General features: G+C 35.8%; 1 protein-coding gene across 4 annotated transcripts; it reads left to right on the top strand.

The window, feature by feature from the left end:
• The first annotated feature begins 138 nt into the window (after positions 1 to 138).
• LOC138305963 (galactoside alpha-(1,2)-fucosyltransferase 2-like) lies at positions 139 to 14,836 on the top strand. Of its 4 annotated transcripts, none has more exons than XM_069246270.1 (3): positions 139 to 248; positions 10,439 to 10,506; positions 13,210 to 14,836. In XM_069246270.1, the coding sequence occupies exon 3, from the start codon at positions 13,234 to 13,236 to the stop codon at positions 14,398 to 14,400; it is 1,167 nt and encodes a 388-aa protein (XP_069102371.1). In that variant the 5' UTR covers positions 139 to 248; positions 10,439 to 10,506; positions 13,210 to 13,233; the 3' UTR covers positions 14,401 to 14,836. The 4 variants fall into 4 exon arrangements, with proteins under 4 accessions (XP_069102371.1, XP_069102373.1, XP_069102370.1 ...); XM_069246272.1 differs by having other exon boundaries at positions 179 to 239; XM_069246269.1 differs by lacking the exon at positions 139 to 248 and adding an exon at positions 6,061 to 6,216.
• The last annotated feature ends 3,612 nt before the right edge of the window (positions 14,837 to 18,448 follow it).

Genomic DNA, 18,448 nt, shown 5'->3' with positions numbered 1-18,448 from the left:
CATTGAATAATTTAGTCTGCATTTTGTTTGGCGTAGGTGACTCTAGCTGTTAACAATAGAAAAATAAGCTAAAAAACATAGGATTTTTTAATCTTAAATAGTGGTTACCTCCCTTGGAAGATTTTTTGTTAGAGTAGGCTCCCTTGCATTTTCGTTGTTTGGTCACAGATTTATGAAATTAGAAGAGAAGTCAGAACTTCAGAAGTTCACAAGTTATTGGATCTTCAATATTACATTATGTAAGACTGGTAAGTGATTATTAATACATCATGAAACATTTCTCTGAGAGAAAATACTGATAGAGTTAATCATAGACGACATGTAAATTAGACTGTCTTCAGCATTCCGCCAAATCAGCGTAACGTTAGATTCATAGGTTGGAATGGAGGTCCTTCCTAACAAGGATCTGAGAATCAGTTACAGTTCATGTAATTACAGTTCATGTAATTATGGACCCACCAGAGTGTTATAAGACCATGTTTAGACTTGTAAGAGGTTTATATAAAAAAAGGTATGCATCACACTCTACATAGTATACTACTCTGGTGGGCCCACATTCTCAGATAAAGCCATACAAAAAAAAAATATTTGTGTTTCCGGTAACCCGACCGACGCTATAAAAAGTGCCTAATAAGATTTTTTTTTTTGTCCCCATGCAAACAAAAAAATAGCCTAAATTTGTTTAGTTTTGCACAAAATCGGGAATTTTGGTACAAATTCTGTAAATCTTAGACACCAATAATCTCCTGGGAATCCAGTCCATGATTGATATAAGGTCTACTTCAGTTTTTCCCTGCAAGAAACTGGGATGAAGAGAAAAATACACCCCCCCCCCCCCCCCCCCAAAAAAAAAAAAAATCTCTACCTACCGACCCGTCATTTTTAAAAGGTATTACCGGAAACCAGAATATTTTTATTTGACCTAACCTGTGGGTCCTACAAGTTATTCAAACTAATATGGTGCGTGTTTGTAGAAATGCCTAGTTAATGATGAACTGATTTTTAATTGGACTATGTTTGGTATGTAGTTTACTGACGATCAGGTTATATCGAACTTGTAAATTGAACATCTAATAAGCCTAGCTACATTTTAAAATGCAAATTAACCAAAGGCTCACTACCTTTCCGGAGCAAATTAACAAAAGAAAATATATACATGTATCGATGGCCTAAGATGAGGTCACAACACCAAACATATTCAAGATTTTCTGCGTAATATACTATAACAGTGGAGAATGATTTCGCTGTTTTGCCGTTTGGCGCAGCTATTGTCAACTACCGTGCGGTGTTTAGGACGACGGCGGGGAACAAAACGACCCGCGTTATGAAAATTACCATTTTATTTATTCTAATTACACTGTTCAGAAGGTGTTAATGCATGTAGTATTAAGAATAGGTTCGTAACTGTTGCGACTCTACAAGATTATTGATCTCGTTTTACATTACCTTTTTAAGAATGAAAAGTCGTTTCGGAAAGGTAGTGGGCCATTAAAATTTAACATAATTTAATGCATCACGTACTAAATACGTTGTGAGATAAACGAATCATCATATAAAATATATCAAATAGATTAAAAGATGTCTTTGAACAAAAACGTTCTGAATACATTATCAGTTTTCTACGCCTACAGATGAGTTGAAAATTGATATGTTATTTTAATTTAGTAATTTATTAATAAATTATAAGGTGTGGTGAATTAAGCTGTGAAGCTATGATGCCGTATATACATTAATTACAACACAATTTTTGAATTGTCAGTTAGTCGTCAACACGCTTAATACCCCACCTACTCTACGTAGTAAACAAAAACAAGGCTACCGCGTAGATCTATGGATTTTATAAGTGATAAAAAGGAGATCGTGTATCTGTCTCTTTACATTACAACAACACCACGCGAGACTCCTATGACCCGGGGGAAAAGAGGTAAAACCGTTTTTTTTTCTACAACAAATACTTGGTCTTAATAGAGGTCAACACGAAATCAACATTGTGTAAATGTTTATTAAAGTTTCACGTAACGTTATATTACTTGCCTTTAAAGACGGGGAATATTTTATGGAACAGATCTTTTTTAAATATTCGATAAAATCGTTCGACAGCTTCAATGAAATGACGGCCCCGCATCAGAAAAGTAAAGACTGTTAATCCCTCGACACCCACAAGCTACAACATAAGGCACTGAGCCGGCGGAGATTTCCCAAGGAAAAATCAGTCAGTCCGGCCCAAACGTCACGGTCAGTGCACAAACACACAAAACGGACGCCTGCCTATGGACTTCCCCCAAAAAACCCAGTGTGACTTATACTATACTCATTTACTTACTATGCGAAGAAATTGAAACAAAAGGATTCCGCCAAAACAACCAAAGCGGGGACTCCCAACCTAAAAATGCGGAAGGAAAGGCAATGGCGCATGCGGATCAATCCCAACAACAGACTCGGTAAACATTACGACGCAATTGGAGGAGTGTTGTATTACAGGCACAGTTTATAGTGAAAATAGAGGTAACAGTATCATACGGAGCACGTCAGTTGCCTCCGGTCCGCTACTGTTACGTACCTATGCCTACTACCCCGTGTACACCCTGCCTCAGCTTGATAGAGAGATGAGTCTTTCGTACTTTTGAACATTAAGCAAAATAGACCCCCTTAGACATTATTTTATCCTAGAATGAGTGCGTCACTTATGGTCACATGTTGCATACCTGTTGTTCACCAATCGACGGTTAAACGTAACCCTAGGGGTAAATAGCGTTATCATTATCGTGGGCCCTTTAGGTTCTTTATGGTGGTAAGATGAATGTCCTGTATAATTTTTTACAATGTAACCGTTGGTAATGCCATGTTACCTTTAGTATGTAAACCCGCTAGGTGCATTTATCAAGCCAAAGATTTGGTTTCGATTTAATCTATAATATTTATGCTTAACTAGGTCAATTCATAACAGTTATGAATGTTAAAATTATATAAATTTTTTAAATTTTGTTAAATTTTTTGTTCTGTACAAGTTCAGTGTAGTGTTATACACTATAACATTGTTTAAACATGTAGGCTTTTTCATTGTAGGTTAATTGGGTAAAATTGTAATTGAAATATTGTTCCTGATATACAATCATATTCATATGGTACATGTAGGTTTTAGATTGTATCTTTTAGATACTTTGGTGAGACACATACAGAATAATTACTGGTCATAATATTAAATAGATGTATTGTATATTTTATACTACTGTAACCTGGTTTATCAATGAGTATATGACAAAAACTTTACCATAGGTTGAATTGACTGCAAGAGGCAAGCATTGTATCAATTATAATTATCATGAATTTTTTTTCTTGATGGAACTTTAGATAAATGTTTTTTGTATCATTTTGTGTTTGAAGACAATATTTTGAATTCTATCAATTGCAATTCAGTGTCACATTCCACCAACTTATTAAATGTTTTCTCTAAAAAATAATAAAAAAACTGCTAAGATTGAACCTACATTTAATCAATTTATAGTATACTACTGAAATAGATCAATTACACATTTTTTGTCATATTCCAACAGAATTGAAAAAATTAGTGGTCTCATTTTTAAGGCACACAATGCATGCATTTAGTGACATGAATACAATAAAGTTCATCCCTTGGACCTGTAATACAAGTGTATGTATACATAATACATACAACTTAGCATTATATGAAGACTGAGGGGGGGGAATGTTGATTTGAGTGCTCTTGAAAGTAATACAATTTTTCCAATATGGACCTAGAAGATCATGAACAGAACATTTAAACAGTAGTTAAATTTATTAAATTTTTCCTTTCAACTGTTACTCATTAAATAAAATTATGATGCAATACTTTTTCATTGTTTAACTTTGTAGAAATATATTGTTTATATTAGTCCTCTAGATCCAGTGCAGTGGAAATTATAATTCTTGCATCCATATGCCTGCCCATTTGTTGTCAGGGCTTGTGAGATAGCTTTTCAATTACTTTTATAAATATAAGGATTTTTTTTTACATATAGCAATATAGATTACCATTGTCTTAGGATTTCTAAATTCTACTTTACAAGAGAGTAGACTCAACATATAAATAAAACCATAAAACTAGCAAGTTATCTGAAATGTTAAAAATCTTTTTGTCTGAACCAAATTTCACATTTATTGTCTATGTGTAACTTGTACATAGACCATTTATGTATTAATACTGTAGTAACAGTGATTACAAACACATAGACTAAAATGTAGTATGTAGTACTATGTACATCTGTCTTTGATTTGAGTTCTAAACAAAAAAGTGGTACCTATTGGGAAGTTGTGACTTGGGCGGAGGGTGAAATACAGAAGAAATAGCTACACATGGAAAAAAGAAAGATATACAGTACCATATGGATTCAAAGTTGCTCCAAAATCAATGAGACTAAATAACCAAAAAAAAGCCATGTAAACCCCAAATATGCAATGACCAGATCAATGATAAAGCACCCTTCCACTTCCAGTTATCTGTAGCTATTTCTTCTATATTTCAACCCCCCACTCAAGTTACAACTTCCCAACCTCATGATTCTTCTGTCTTTTTTAGCCCCCCCCCCCCCACCCCCAACACACACATACCTGATTGATTGTCATGTTATTTCAGGTTCCTATTCAGGTATTATTCCTAAAAACCAAAAAGGGTATACACACTGTGTACTCTCAAAGGAGGGGAACCACTTCATTCAAAAATGGAATTTACAATTTCATCTTAATTTTGAAAATTTTCAATTTAATTTATTAATTACTGGTTACATTTAAAACAGTATAGAACCCCTCGGCTACAGACAAAGTACTGTGGTACACATTTCTCTTAATTACTTTTCTTCAACCAAGGACGTATATTTCACTTATAAAATCCTTGCTTCAACTCAATCATCTTTTTCTCCAGAGCACAAAAAAGAACAGGAAACAACAGAAAAGGAAAGTAACATACATGTAGGCCTATATGTTTTCTGGAAAATATATATGATGTGTTAATTCTCACACGCTTAGAATTTAATAATTATAAATTATGGTAGTATTATAAATTGCAAATATTATCTGAATATTGTAAAGACATCTTTATCGTTCGTTCTAGACTCACTTTGTTTAAATTTTAGTGAAACTGTACTTACTGTAAAACATTAAAGAATAACAGAAAAATAAATGGAATATCATGCTTTTTGTAAGTGCTTATCAATTTCTTATAGCTTTAAAAATGCCAATCCAAGTAGAATGTTCAAACGTTATCTGAAGCTATTATTCAAGAAATCGATACAAGGTACATTCAAAGCCATTTTTACAACTAAGATAAATAAGTCAGATAATAACGGTATTTTTTGTATAGTAAATTTAAACAAAACTAGAAGGAAGAAACATATCTTTCTATTAAAGATTTTGAATTAAGAAAATTTCTTGCAAAACTGCGAATTAGTAACCACAGTTTAGAAAACGAGGTGGGTAGGGTAAAAAAGAGTCCCTGTCCTGAGCTGTTATGCAAATTTTGTAATGAAATTGAGGATGAAACTCACTTCATTTTTAAGTGTTCCGTTAACTCTACAGTGAGAGCAATTTTTGATAGTCACAAAGATGTAATTAACCACCATCTAAATGTAACAGATTTTTAAATTTTGATACGACTCTTGTCTTCAAATGATCTAAAACTTCTACAGGATTTAGGCCTCTTTGTTAATAAGTCATTTGAACTGAGGAGAGCTGGCTTGATAATTGTTTAAGTTGTTGTTTTGATCTACTGTGTGTTATGTACATGTATGTTTTGCTATCGATCGCTTTTGTATGGATGTATGGAAGCGATAATTTGAATTTATCATTTATGATAATGTACATAGGCCGTCAGTAAAAAAAACTGCAACCATCATCTTCGACGGTAAAAAAATACCTGTATTAAATTATAAATAAATAAATAAAAGTATTAGCATACCACATGTACAAGGATGTCGATGTCAACATTTTCAGGTGTGTGAATACACCTGTCACAGGTGAATGTAACCCACTGCCTGTCTATATTTAAACACGCGCTGTTATAAATAGGTGTATGAGTCTGAACCTGTAGATATAGGGACAATGTATTTATATGACAACACGGTGTACGGCGTGTAGCCCACCCGTTAGATATTAGCCGTATAACATGTCAGGTCGACGATAAAAACAGGGAGATACGCTTATGTATTATGTGGAAGATCGAAGGTGAGTGTTTTAACAGGTAGCGCGTGCTTGTTTGTGATACGATTCAAGTACGACTTACATATCTTAAGATCTTGTTTATAGTTGTCGTCCCTTAGGAGAAAAAATCTAAACCGGCGATTGTGTGCTAGATATCGATAACATGGTCAGCTTTTTGTTACCAGTATATGTACGACTGTCCAGGATGTGTCTAACAAATCATTGTACTTATAATGTGTAAATGTATATGTACACTACATTTTGTATGTTCACGTATAAAGCAAAGTGACCCAACCTTCGTTTAAAATTCATATATACAGTGTACCTACATTGTATAATGAACATGTACATTTTGTATACCCCCTCTTGTTTGTAACGGTCCACGATATTATGTGAAGACATTAACAACATTCAGACTGCATACAGATTGCCAGTGGAATGCGGACGTGCTACAGGTATATGTTTATTTTAATGCTAGTTAACATGTATTATATAGTGTAACGGATTTTAAAGCTCGTCGTTATCCGGTCACAGCCGACCAAATACAGACGTATATATAGTTATATATAATAGAGAGAGGATTTATATAGAAGGGAAATACTATTGTCTGGTATCTCATTGTTAGCCTTGTTGATAGCCTATTGTATTTTTTGGTTCACACTTCGGACTGTATAGATTTGAACACCCATCTAGATATTATCGGTAGTCATAGTAACTATAACAAAGTCGAGGAATTCTGTTATAAAATATAAACTCTAAATAAAGATTATGTGAACCCAATTGTGAATCATTTTGTAAATACTGAACTGCATAGATGACATAGATGACAGAGATAGCGACGGTTTGAGTTCCTGTTCATAAGGCTTACGTCGCTATCTGTAATATCTGTTTTAATCACGTGTTTAGCTATACGTACTGTACATTAGTCCGCTAAACCTGCCTACATTATTGAGTTTCTTCCCCAATATATTGACAAAAAACCCAAACGTAATAATATAGGCATGTTTAGGGAGTATTAGTACTGTACATGTCATATTATGTTAAACTTTTTCTATAAAACATGGTCGTCCTGCTTTTAACTCTTTCATCCCTGAAATTTCATAATGGACTGTTCTAATCCTTGATTTAGGATAATCTAAATGTGTAAATGGGGTTAAAGGGTTAAGAATGTAGGTCCTTGAAATTGCCTTCATAAATCATAGGAGACAAATTATCTTAACATTTTACCACGATTTATATTTTCGTCTGAACAAGGGTTAATTTCTTGGAGAAAAGAAATATAGGGTATATGGAATTCATTGAGAGTGGAGTAAGGAAAGACAACTCTGGTATGGACTGGGTTTTGTTTTGTACATTTATCATACCAAATTATGTCCACCATCTTGTAATAGTTATTGGGGTGTGAAAAATAATATTTGCATACTTTTGTGAGAGTTCGCCTGTATAGGTCGCCGTTTCTTTCACCTAAGTTGAAATCCGGCTTTCCTATGATAAATAGCAATAACGCCAGACAGAAAGTTCTGTTTTTGCTATGACTTTATTTTTGATGGATCGTGTGGTCGCCTGTAGATCTTTGAAGAAATATTTGATTTAGTTGTCAAGTATTGCTTCATTCATTTGGTATATGATTTACTCAAAGTTGTGTAAAACAAGAGCGGAACACACCATTTAACACTAACTTTTTATATCCTTATGTTTTGACTGGGTAAATATGTCTGGTCTGATGAGAGTATCAAAAGAACTTTTCAAAGCGCTAGGACATCATCAAACCACCCAGAAAGTACTGCTGAGATATCTCACGAGACGTGCACGTTTGTATTTACTAAGATGTAATAATACGGTATGCTAACACTTTTTCATTCTAATTTTTATATCTGACAAAAAAAAAAAAAAAAAAAGAATCTAAGCCTGAACCGGTTAGACAGGACATGACTGTATAAGTTAGAATTCTTACCTAGAAAGTTGTAGTTGAAGTGCAAACCAATAAGAAATACAGCATTGTTTTGCTTAAATTGTGGAATTAACTCCATGATATTGCCCGGTAAGTATACTTTTAAGTTTCTGTAGTTGCTAAGTTCCTGATGTATATACCGTATATTGACGGATCACCAGCTGTCAGTCAAACCGCACGTGACTTTGCATTTTGTATTGTTTGCTCCGACATTGAATGGGTACACGTGCGTTTGTGGGCATGGGGCTAGCAGGGAATGATGATATACTCTTTTTGTAACAGAGTGACCAAGGGTTGTAATTTTGCTTGAAACATAGACAATTATTCTCGATCCTATCATTATGAAATGGACCCCTGTGAACAATGTTGTCCTTCTTATGCGTCTCCAAATGTACATGTATCTGGAATCAACTTTCTACAACGTACGCAACACAACGGATCGCCAACAGTCTATCAAACCGTCCGCGTACCGCACTTGGCTTTGCATTTTATGTTGTGTATGCTACGACAAGAGCACGTGCATTTGCGAGCACGAGGCGTGGCTATACCGTCTGGCGATCGGTCAGTTAAAACGAATATTGTCCAGTTTGAAATTGTATCCCATATCCCTTTCAAAATTTCTAGATTTTGAAAGAGAAGTATATAATACATATAATACATGTATATTGTACTTGGAAAGACTGTAAATGACAGGAAAGACACTACAAATGACAAAGTTGGCTATCATCGTAATATTCAAAAAACATTCTAGACCCGTGGTTGGTGAGCTTTCTTTCTGTTTTCCTTCAGTTTTACAATGACATAGTCTAGGGGTGGATATTACAACAGTGATAGTAACCCCTGGGCTATTATGGATGGCTGTGGCGATGAGTATTGTTAAAGTTGTGACTGTCTGCTGTACAGTAACCGGGCTCTGCTTTCACAATTTCGGTATATAAGGACGGATCACGCCACTTCACAACCACGACTGGCTTATACCTAACTTTTATTGTTACGAAGTAGCCTTGTTATCTTTCCTACAGCTAGATAAATGCCTATAGGTCGAGGTCGGTGTTTTATTTCGTAACTTCCTTGAATTCGTAGTTACATGTAGAAGATTTGTGTGATGCGATACTGTAAATCAACTTTCTTTTGCGGCTACTAAATTTCGCGATTCTCATTTCAAAATATTTTTGCGGTGATTAAGTTTCGCGGATTTAAAATGGAATGGAGATATTTTTGGACTTTAATTGTGCAAGAATTCTCTAAAAACATCAGTTCGCGGAGATAAAATTTCATGAATTAACCTTGCTCGCGAAATTCGCGCAAATAAATCACACGCGAAAGAAAGTTGGTTTACAGTATATCGTGTTGTTTGAATTTTTCGTGATCTTTCTAAAGCGATATTTAAATATTTCAGCCCTTTGAATAAGAAGAGCTCAAATGTGTCTAGGGGTGGTTCTGTATTTTATGCAAAAAACAGATTTTAATTTTCTAATGACGTTTGAGAATTTAACATAGAAGACAATAAAAACAACATATATTATATAAGTAGACAGTCAGTGTCTGATATTTACCAGGCAACACATCCGCCTGTCGATATTAGAAGTGGTATTTCCGTGATTCGTAATAGTCCCTGGAAATGCCAGATGTATTAGGTGTTTTATCGAACAGTAAATACATTTATTTTTAGGTTTACACATAAAATCAGTTGCTGGTAGAATACTGAGATTTATCACACATGTATTTACATTTTCATTGCTGTCTTACTATGCAACCTTACCAAGCACAGTTTTCATTCATCAGTCTATGAATTGCCATCCGCTTTTTATGACGCCTTCCTCGCTTCATTAAATTTGCCGCTGTCAAGTTGGCATTCATACTCCCGTAAATGCCAACTGAATGCAGTTCAATGCTTAAGTATACGTTAAAAACAACTAGATACTGACATGCTCCTTCAATGCTAGTCGAGCAAACCTACATTTTTATAATGTCACTAGCCACACATCCTGTCCTTAATGCATTGTATACTTTTTATAACATAAATATTATGCTGTTTTGGTTCACATTTGCTTGGTACATACGTAGTGTGTAGAGAAGTCGTACACACCATAGTCTGGAATACAAAACAAACGGTCCAATGTTACCTAGAGCACTGTAAGCGTGGAACGCTGTATACAGATCGATTTGTGTGGCTTTGTCTGCTTACTACTGGCATGGCGAGGCTGCGATGTTATCGATGGCGGCCGTACGATGTTGTGGAACCCCACTCCACTCCTGATACAGATGTGTGACATTTTATGTTGTATGTTCCAGGGGGACACACTGTAATGACGGTGGTGTAACCCGACACTGACTACCTACCACCTACCTACAGCTCAATGGTGAGTATAACGAAAATAAGGATCGTTTAACCTTGTTCATGCACGTGGTACATTTTAATGTTATCACATCCATGTGAAGATTCAAGTTATGTGATGTTCACGATTTGATCTAATAGATTATGGCGCAGATGTCTTACTCTAACAGAAACGGTCGATTGGTTTATGTTCATTATGCTCCAAGTTCTTGTTTTAATTCAATGCCAAGGGATCCAAGGGACAATCTTCTGATGGTGGGGTATGGTAGCTACTGCTTGATGCTAGTTGTGTTCCCTTAACAAATGAAGCGATTAGTCGTTACATTACTCCCTTTAGTAATAGCCCACGCGAGTCATACCGAAGTGTTCGAAATGGTGGACCAATTTGTATCAGAACATCGACCCGGTCACATGTAATGCCATACCGTTATATCATACTTAGATTTTACAGTATGTATTCACGAGATAATAATATGATGTATTGGCAGTACACAGGAACTCGCTAATTGTAAACATTATCATTCTTGACTGTGTATCGTAATATGGATGGTTTGTCCCCTCTCTGTTCAGCGTATCCTCTGCTACCACTTGTATCCTTATAACTCCAGTGACGCTCTGTAGGCTACACACCGGCTTAAATCAATACTTCCGACAGTGACAAACGCATCCTCATAATGGCCCAGTGTTTGCCTATGTTTGCTTCAATGGTTTGTTACTTTAATTTACCCCTTTTATCCTAACCATCATGTAAATTCACGTAAGATATGATAATATCTGCCAAACGATTTTGCAATCTGATTGGTTACGAAATAAATATTATAAACATTTTCGACATTTCAACGTAGGGACTTCGCCCATTTGAGAAGTTTATTCAATTGGAGCTAAATGAGGATTTTGGTCGACCTGATGTCTTATATACATGTACTTATATATATCTTGATGTAGTTTTATATTTTATGATTAGAATAACTTCTTTTGCACCCGAGATGGCATTGCCTGAATAATCCTTACATAGAAAGATATATTATTCAATTTGGACTTCAAAATAGCCACGAAAAAGGCCAACAGACCAGCTTTGAGCAGCTATGTTATTTCAGCGAGTGAACGTAAAATACCATGTATTATTTAAAAAATCTACATTTTCTTTAATATAAAATTGTGTCCTCACCCTGATTCCCAATAAAGATATAATTTGAGCAACTCTGTTATTTCAGCAAGTGAAAGTATAATGTTTTACAATTTGTAAAGCCTTTAACACATTTTAATTCAAAAATCTTGTGTTCTACATTTTCTTTAATATAAAACTCTGTCCTCACCTGATTCCCAATAAAGATATAATTAATTCAATATATTTGACTGCCAGTGATTTACTACTATAAACATAGTTATCTTTATAACGATAATGTAGGCTGACTTAGTAACACCTGTATTGGACTACGCCGACAGCTGAGTACATAGGCAGTGATTATAACCTGCGTATCTACCGTTAACGATTCAGCACCTGGGAGATGAAATACCCCGCATTAATGCAGTGTCACGTAATCAACACAATACAAACGCTATGATTAATTGATTATTCCCGGTGGGAAAACTTTGGCTTATAGATATTCATTTCATATTTATGGATTGCAAAAAACGTACTTACCTATTGATAAAAAATCTCACAAAGTGATATCTAGGCCATAGTTGTGTTAGTTTCTGTTTTGGATTCTGTTTATTTTCTGTTTTGGATTCTGTTTATTTTCTGTAGCCCACCAGTTAGCAAGGCAGAAAATAAACACAATTGTTTATCTGCCTTTGCGGGTAGGTATTGATTGTGACGTCATGTGTTTACCAATCTAATTAAAATTAGACTTGTAATTCCGCTCCACTACGATACTCTACGTTACGCTCCAATACTAGATCTAACGATGCCCCGTTCGGGGTCACCTGAGCATGACCCCTATGGTTAGCCAATCAGCGTGTCGCCTATGGAATCTTCGGAGTGGTTGATTCATTCGGAAGTGTAAACGGATAATAGTACGTCCCGAGATGTTCCGATTCTAGGCCAGAGGTCATGCTGAGGTGACCTCGAACTGGGCATCGTTAGATCTTGTATTGGAGCGTAACGGAGTATCGCAGTGGAGCGGAATTACAAGTCTAATTTTAATTAGATTGTGTGTTTACGAGCATAACATCATACCTTTCAAAAGAAAACGACGAGAGTTTCGCTCACAAGATGATGATGTCACAATTGATAACTACCCGCAAGGGAGCTAACTCTGTAATACGCAAAAACGGAATATCTTTGAAGATTGAGACCACAGTCTTGGCAGCTTTGGAATATTTATACAATGTACGTGTTTCTGGGGAAAGAAATGTGTGTTCTTTTCGTTGAAAAAAATCCCGGTTGCACCTTCAATTATTACTCACACCTATTTTTATTAATTCTTGGACCTAAAACCTACCAATACACGGACGCACAACAGAAAACACACAACTTTGGCCTTATTTCATCTAAAAACTATATCTCTGATTTCGTAGTCATTACAAACAGATATTTCTATACAACGTACACGTGGCAAGGTCTCACCATCAGGGGTATGTCAGCGATGACTCTGTAGTATTTGTAGGTGGATGTTGCTGTGAGTTATGGTATCATAATTACACGTTTATAAATAAAACAGTGTAGAATTGTATTTGTTTTGACACATAAATTAAATTTCATTTTTTTTTCTTTTTTTTTTAGGATCGTGGTGGTCAGCGATAGACTATGAAAGCATCTGTCTCCCGTAAGAAGACATGTCATTTCCATTGGCAGACATGTGTCCTGTATACCTTTATTTTCTTCGTTTTTCTGGTTGTCATTAGCAACGTGATGTCATACAACACATTAACTAACAAAGCCGGGGTTTTCCACGATTACCTGTGGAACATGACGTTTCGGGAGTCTTCATACATTGTCAATAAAACAACAAATTCTAGTAAGGCATTTGGATGGATTAAACCTGCTGTGATAGGTAGACAAAATACATCTGGTATTCTTAACATAGCCTCCTCAACAACACAAGCCAATAAGGGAATAAATCCCACTGTTGGGGATCCACACACGCCGACAACACAACATTCTACGAAAATTGACGATTTTAGTAGGACACATTATATGACTGTTCAAGGAAACGGGCGTCTGGGCAACCAAATGTTTCAGTTTGCAGCACTGCTTGGCGTGAGCGCTCTTCATAAATACACGCCGTTTGTAGCTCCTAATAACAAATTGATGCAAGTTTTCGATATTGCTGAAGCACGTGTTGTCAATATGATTAATTATAAAGGTCACGTTGAGGAACGTGCAGGAGCGTTTGATAGAAGAGTTCACAATTTATCACATGCCAGAAATTGGACGTTACAAGGTTACTACCAATCTTGGAAATATTTTGATCACGTGTCTAATTACGTTCGGAATGCCTTTAAGTTTAAAAGTGATATTCACCACAAGGCGTTGACGAAACTTAACACCATAAATGCCAGTGTTTTCGTTGGCGTTCACGTACGACGAGGTGATATGAACAGCAAACGTGAACTCTCGCGAGGTTACAACGTAGCTGATGAATCCTACGTCATTAAAGCTATCAACTACTTCCGGTCAAAGTATAAAAACCCCGTCTTTGTGATGGTAGGAGATGACGGAGCCTGGATGAGATCTAAATTTAACTTTAATGACGTACACATATCAACTTCCGGAAGCGCAGGTGGGGACTTGGCTTTAATGGCGCATTGCAACCATAGTGTCGTCACTTCCGGTACATACGGGTGGTGGGGTGCTTACTTAGCTGGAGGCGAGACAGTGTACTTCCGGGACTACCCCAAACCTGGGTCGTGGCTAGACAAACAGTACAACAGGGCGGATTACTACCCGCCACACTGGGTAGGAATGAGCTGACCTCCGACTTCATTTCATAATAAATGTTAGCTAATATTTGTTTTAAATAGTTGAATAAAATATTTACAAAAAATATTGCTGAACAGAACAGTATCATTATTATTATTATTGAAATATGATGCCGATTTCGAATTTGGAATGGACTTTTGAGATGATATTTTTAAGGCAGTATGGCAAGAATTTCTGTATTCCGTCTTTGCAAATAACAGAGTTGCCTTTCTTTTGGGTAAGTTTCTCTTGTCTCGTCATTAATTTGTTAATTAAACTCGCGTCATTACGAAGTCCAATACCTACACGCAAGGACAGATACAATATAACACGGTTATAACGAACCTCAGGAAACCAAAGAAATCACTTCGTCATAAGCATAGTTCGATATACATATTGCAAATATGTTATAGGAACCTTGACGGGAAATGAAAATTACTACGTTAAACCATGGATTTGTTGTTATCATGTTTGTTATATTTCCATTCTACTTTCAGTTTCCCGTTTGATCTATGTTAAACCAGATGGGCAATATCACGCTATGAACTCCAATCTGGTCAAGCGTATGAATATTTAACATTTCCGCCGCGTTACGGACAAGTGTATACAGTGTATACTTATGCCTATACATAACGGTCAAATAATTTAAAAAGTGGTTTTAAAGTTGTGTGGTCTATAAAATCTAATAGTATTATCATGTTTACAAAATAGCATGTATTAAAAAATATCATCGCATAATTTTCATTTGTTCGCTTGTTTCAAACCGTTTTGTGTTGAACTACAGTCAAACCTGTCTATAACGACCACTGAAGGGGAGACAGAAAAACGGTCACTATAGACAGGTTGCCTTTATAGACAGGTTGGGTCTTTCGTGCCAACCAACGAGCCAGTAAATAAAACAGAATTGTATTAATACAAAACAGACCTGCTACTGGATGTTTATATATTTATTGCCGTGCATTATTTAAGAAATAATTGTGTCAATATATTTCCGTGATTTGTGTTCGTTTTATTTTAATGCAATCGGAAATTTCGATCATAACAAAATCAACTCGTTTTGATACATAGTAGATTTTTTCAGCTATGAACATAATCATTACCTAATTACTGACTTCACATGGCCTGGAATTATCTGTGAACGATTATTTTCAGACAATGTATGCGTGTAATATTTTTTTACAACACATTCTCGCTGGCAAGTCGTTTGTAATGTTGCCGTGTAACCAGTTTTGACGGATTAATCTCGGAACATGAAAGATCGATTTGGAGGCGTTTTCTCACAATATACAGTCTCAAAACTATTAAAATCACAATGCAGGTACACATATTAACTTTCAGTAACATTTCTACCAAGAAATGGGACCGTATTTTATTTATAAACAGGTCGAGAATATACCCGGGTCACAACGGGCGATAATCCGACTGACTCTAATCGTAAAGTAGAACATTTATTGGCCTAATTTGAAATAGCTTAAGTACAGGCCTTTTCTTAGTAATAAAACAATGCTAAATATCGACAATGAATAACGGAACACATTAAATAAATCGGCATGTTTTATTTTGCCTACCGTATCATCCGAGTTGTGGCTTCAAAATCACGCTTTACGAGTGATCTTTTCGTGCACATGGCGTTCGCGACCAAACATAATTTCAGTCTTTGATAGGCATAAACGGTCGTTAAAACTTCCATCCTTAAGTTGGCAACCATATTTGTACCTCAAATGTTACGACCGCTAGGTTATAAACCAAACAGTACTGTATAAACAATTCATAGCTTGGGCTTCAGTAATGGCTGCCATTTGCTTACAAAGGGAGTTAATTACCGGAAGTAGGTCAAAGGGACGCTACTACACACACACACTGTACTCGGTACTCGAAAAGTCGATCTCAGCGACCGGTCGTTATACAACTTTGACGGGGCTAAAACGACCGGTCGTTAGCCACATTAGACAGGTGGTCGTTATGCAGAGTGCCATTATATAGTAAAAACGCACGGGGAGTCTAAAAACCGGTCGTTATAGACAGGCGGTCGTTATATACAGGCGGTCGTTAGAGCAGGTTTGACTGTATATTCAGAAGCTGATGATATGGCTGTTCCGTTTATTAAACTTGGTGACGTCAACACTAGCGCAAGCGGGAAAATTCAAAGGATATACGTGTATAGTGTTGAATTTTGATAATCGTAATGGAAATATAAGTAATAAACTGTTACCAGATTGGACATACAGTTGATATGAAGCCCATCCGTCCGAAAGATGAATATTCATGGCGCCCTATTCTATTTATCTTCCTTCCGGATGGGCTTCATATCAACTGTATGTCCAATCTGGTAACAGTTTATTGCTTAAATAAGCGTGTTTTATTGTAACACTGTGACATGTAAATACAGACTCTAGCCTTTAGACTTTTGGTGGTTGTTGTCACTTATGAACAAGTGAACAAAATATCCATTGATTAAAGTTTAACGACAGTTTGAAGAAATATCAATCGATCATCATTTAAGAAAATGGCGAAGTGTGAACTTCTTTGAGCCTATACATATTAAGAATGAATCAATTGGGCAGACGGCGCATAATTGGTAGAATGGTCATCTTCCACGTGAACTCTGGTTGTGGTCTAGGACATAGAAGATGTTCCTTGTTTCTTGATGAATACCAGTTATGTTTCATCGAGTGAGGTGAAGCACGAGTGAGAAACATCAAAGTCTCCACCTAAGGAGAAGAAATATTACTGGTATTTATATATCTAGAACAAGAGATATTCTTTATATTTCATTTTATTCTCGCTTCCATTTACAAAAACCATCACTACTTGTTCGGCCAAAGGTAATTACGCCGTTGTACTTTACAGAGATATTTTACCTTGTAATTCTTTAGTCGTATTTCTACCAGCATAACGTCATATTTCTACATAGCAATGTTACATTATTTTCGCGCACAAACTAATGAGGAAACAATCAAAATGATATTTTCACTGTGAATGCTACATCCTGACTGGTAAAAAGCAAGTGGAAATATCAAAATTAGTCAAAAGAGAAAGTGCAGTTTATCGCTTTGATGTTCATTGTAAAATCTTATATTCCACTGCGATAAATGTAATGTAATAAATGTGTTTTGTAAGCAGCAGTACAAGGTGGTCCAATTGACAACGATATACATACTACTCAGTAAGCTCCAGCCAAAGGGGGTCTAATTTGGGTGGTTTGGCTCTGTATTATGATGCAATGGATTTTTTTAAATTAACGATTTCTTCCCTATTTTCCAACCCATCCTTAAATGTCATACACCAAAATGGAGATAGGATTATTCCCTTTCCAATGATGTCTTAGAATTTTCGATGACATTTATGTGTCAATAGTTATCAACTTACCTGTATTTTTACAATACAATTTTTTTATTTAACAATTTCTATCTTATTTTCCGACCGATCCTTAAATGCCATACACCAAAAATGGAGATGGGATATTCCCCTTCTTTTGTCTTCCAGTTTTCGCTGATATTACTGTGTCTATAGTTATCAACTTACCTGTATTTTTGATGCTGTGAAACAGCATTCTTAGGTACGCTCGGCGAGCCTGTGCACATCAGAACAATGAAACCACTCCGCGATGAAAATTAAAAGTTGTTTTGTTCATTTCACTTAATACTTGATGGAATGAAAAATAAAACCCCAATATTCAAAACCACGTTGATTTCATTTACAACAAATACGTTCTTTTTGTGTTATAAATATGAATTGCAATGCTTTGTTTTCGGCAATGTGGACAAAACTCATTTCGACCTCATCTTACTCAAGACAAAATCATCATGAAATAGACTATTTCTTATATCTGTCTCAATACGTTTATCCGAGAGCTATTTTGAAATTGAAAATTGTATCCGTTATCCAACTTATCGTCTGTAGGAAACTGAATCGAAGTGGCAACTCCAAAATCCGGAGTGCAGCCCGGGCTGATATCAAATTATGACGTCATAATGTGATATCAGACCGGCCGATGATATGACGGCGCGGACATCACTAGTATCGCATGGGCAAAACGTTCATTATCAAAGACAAAACT

Source organism: Argopecten irradians, chromosome 13, assembly GCF_041381155.1.
Source record: "Argopecten irradians isolate NY chromosome 13, Ai_NY, whole genome shotgun sequence".
NCBI lineage: Eukaryota > Metazoa > Mollusca > Bivalvia > Pectinida > Pectinidae > Argopecten > Argopecten irradians.
Note: the sequence above shows the minus strand (reverse complement) of the source record. Positions and strands in the feature narration are given on the sequence as shown.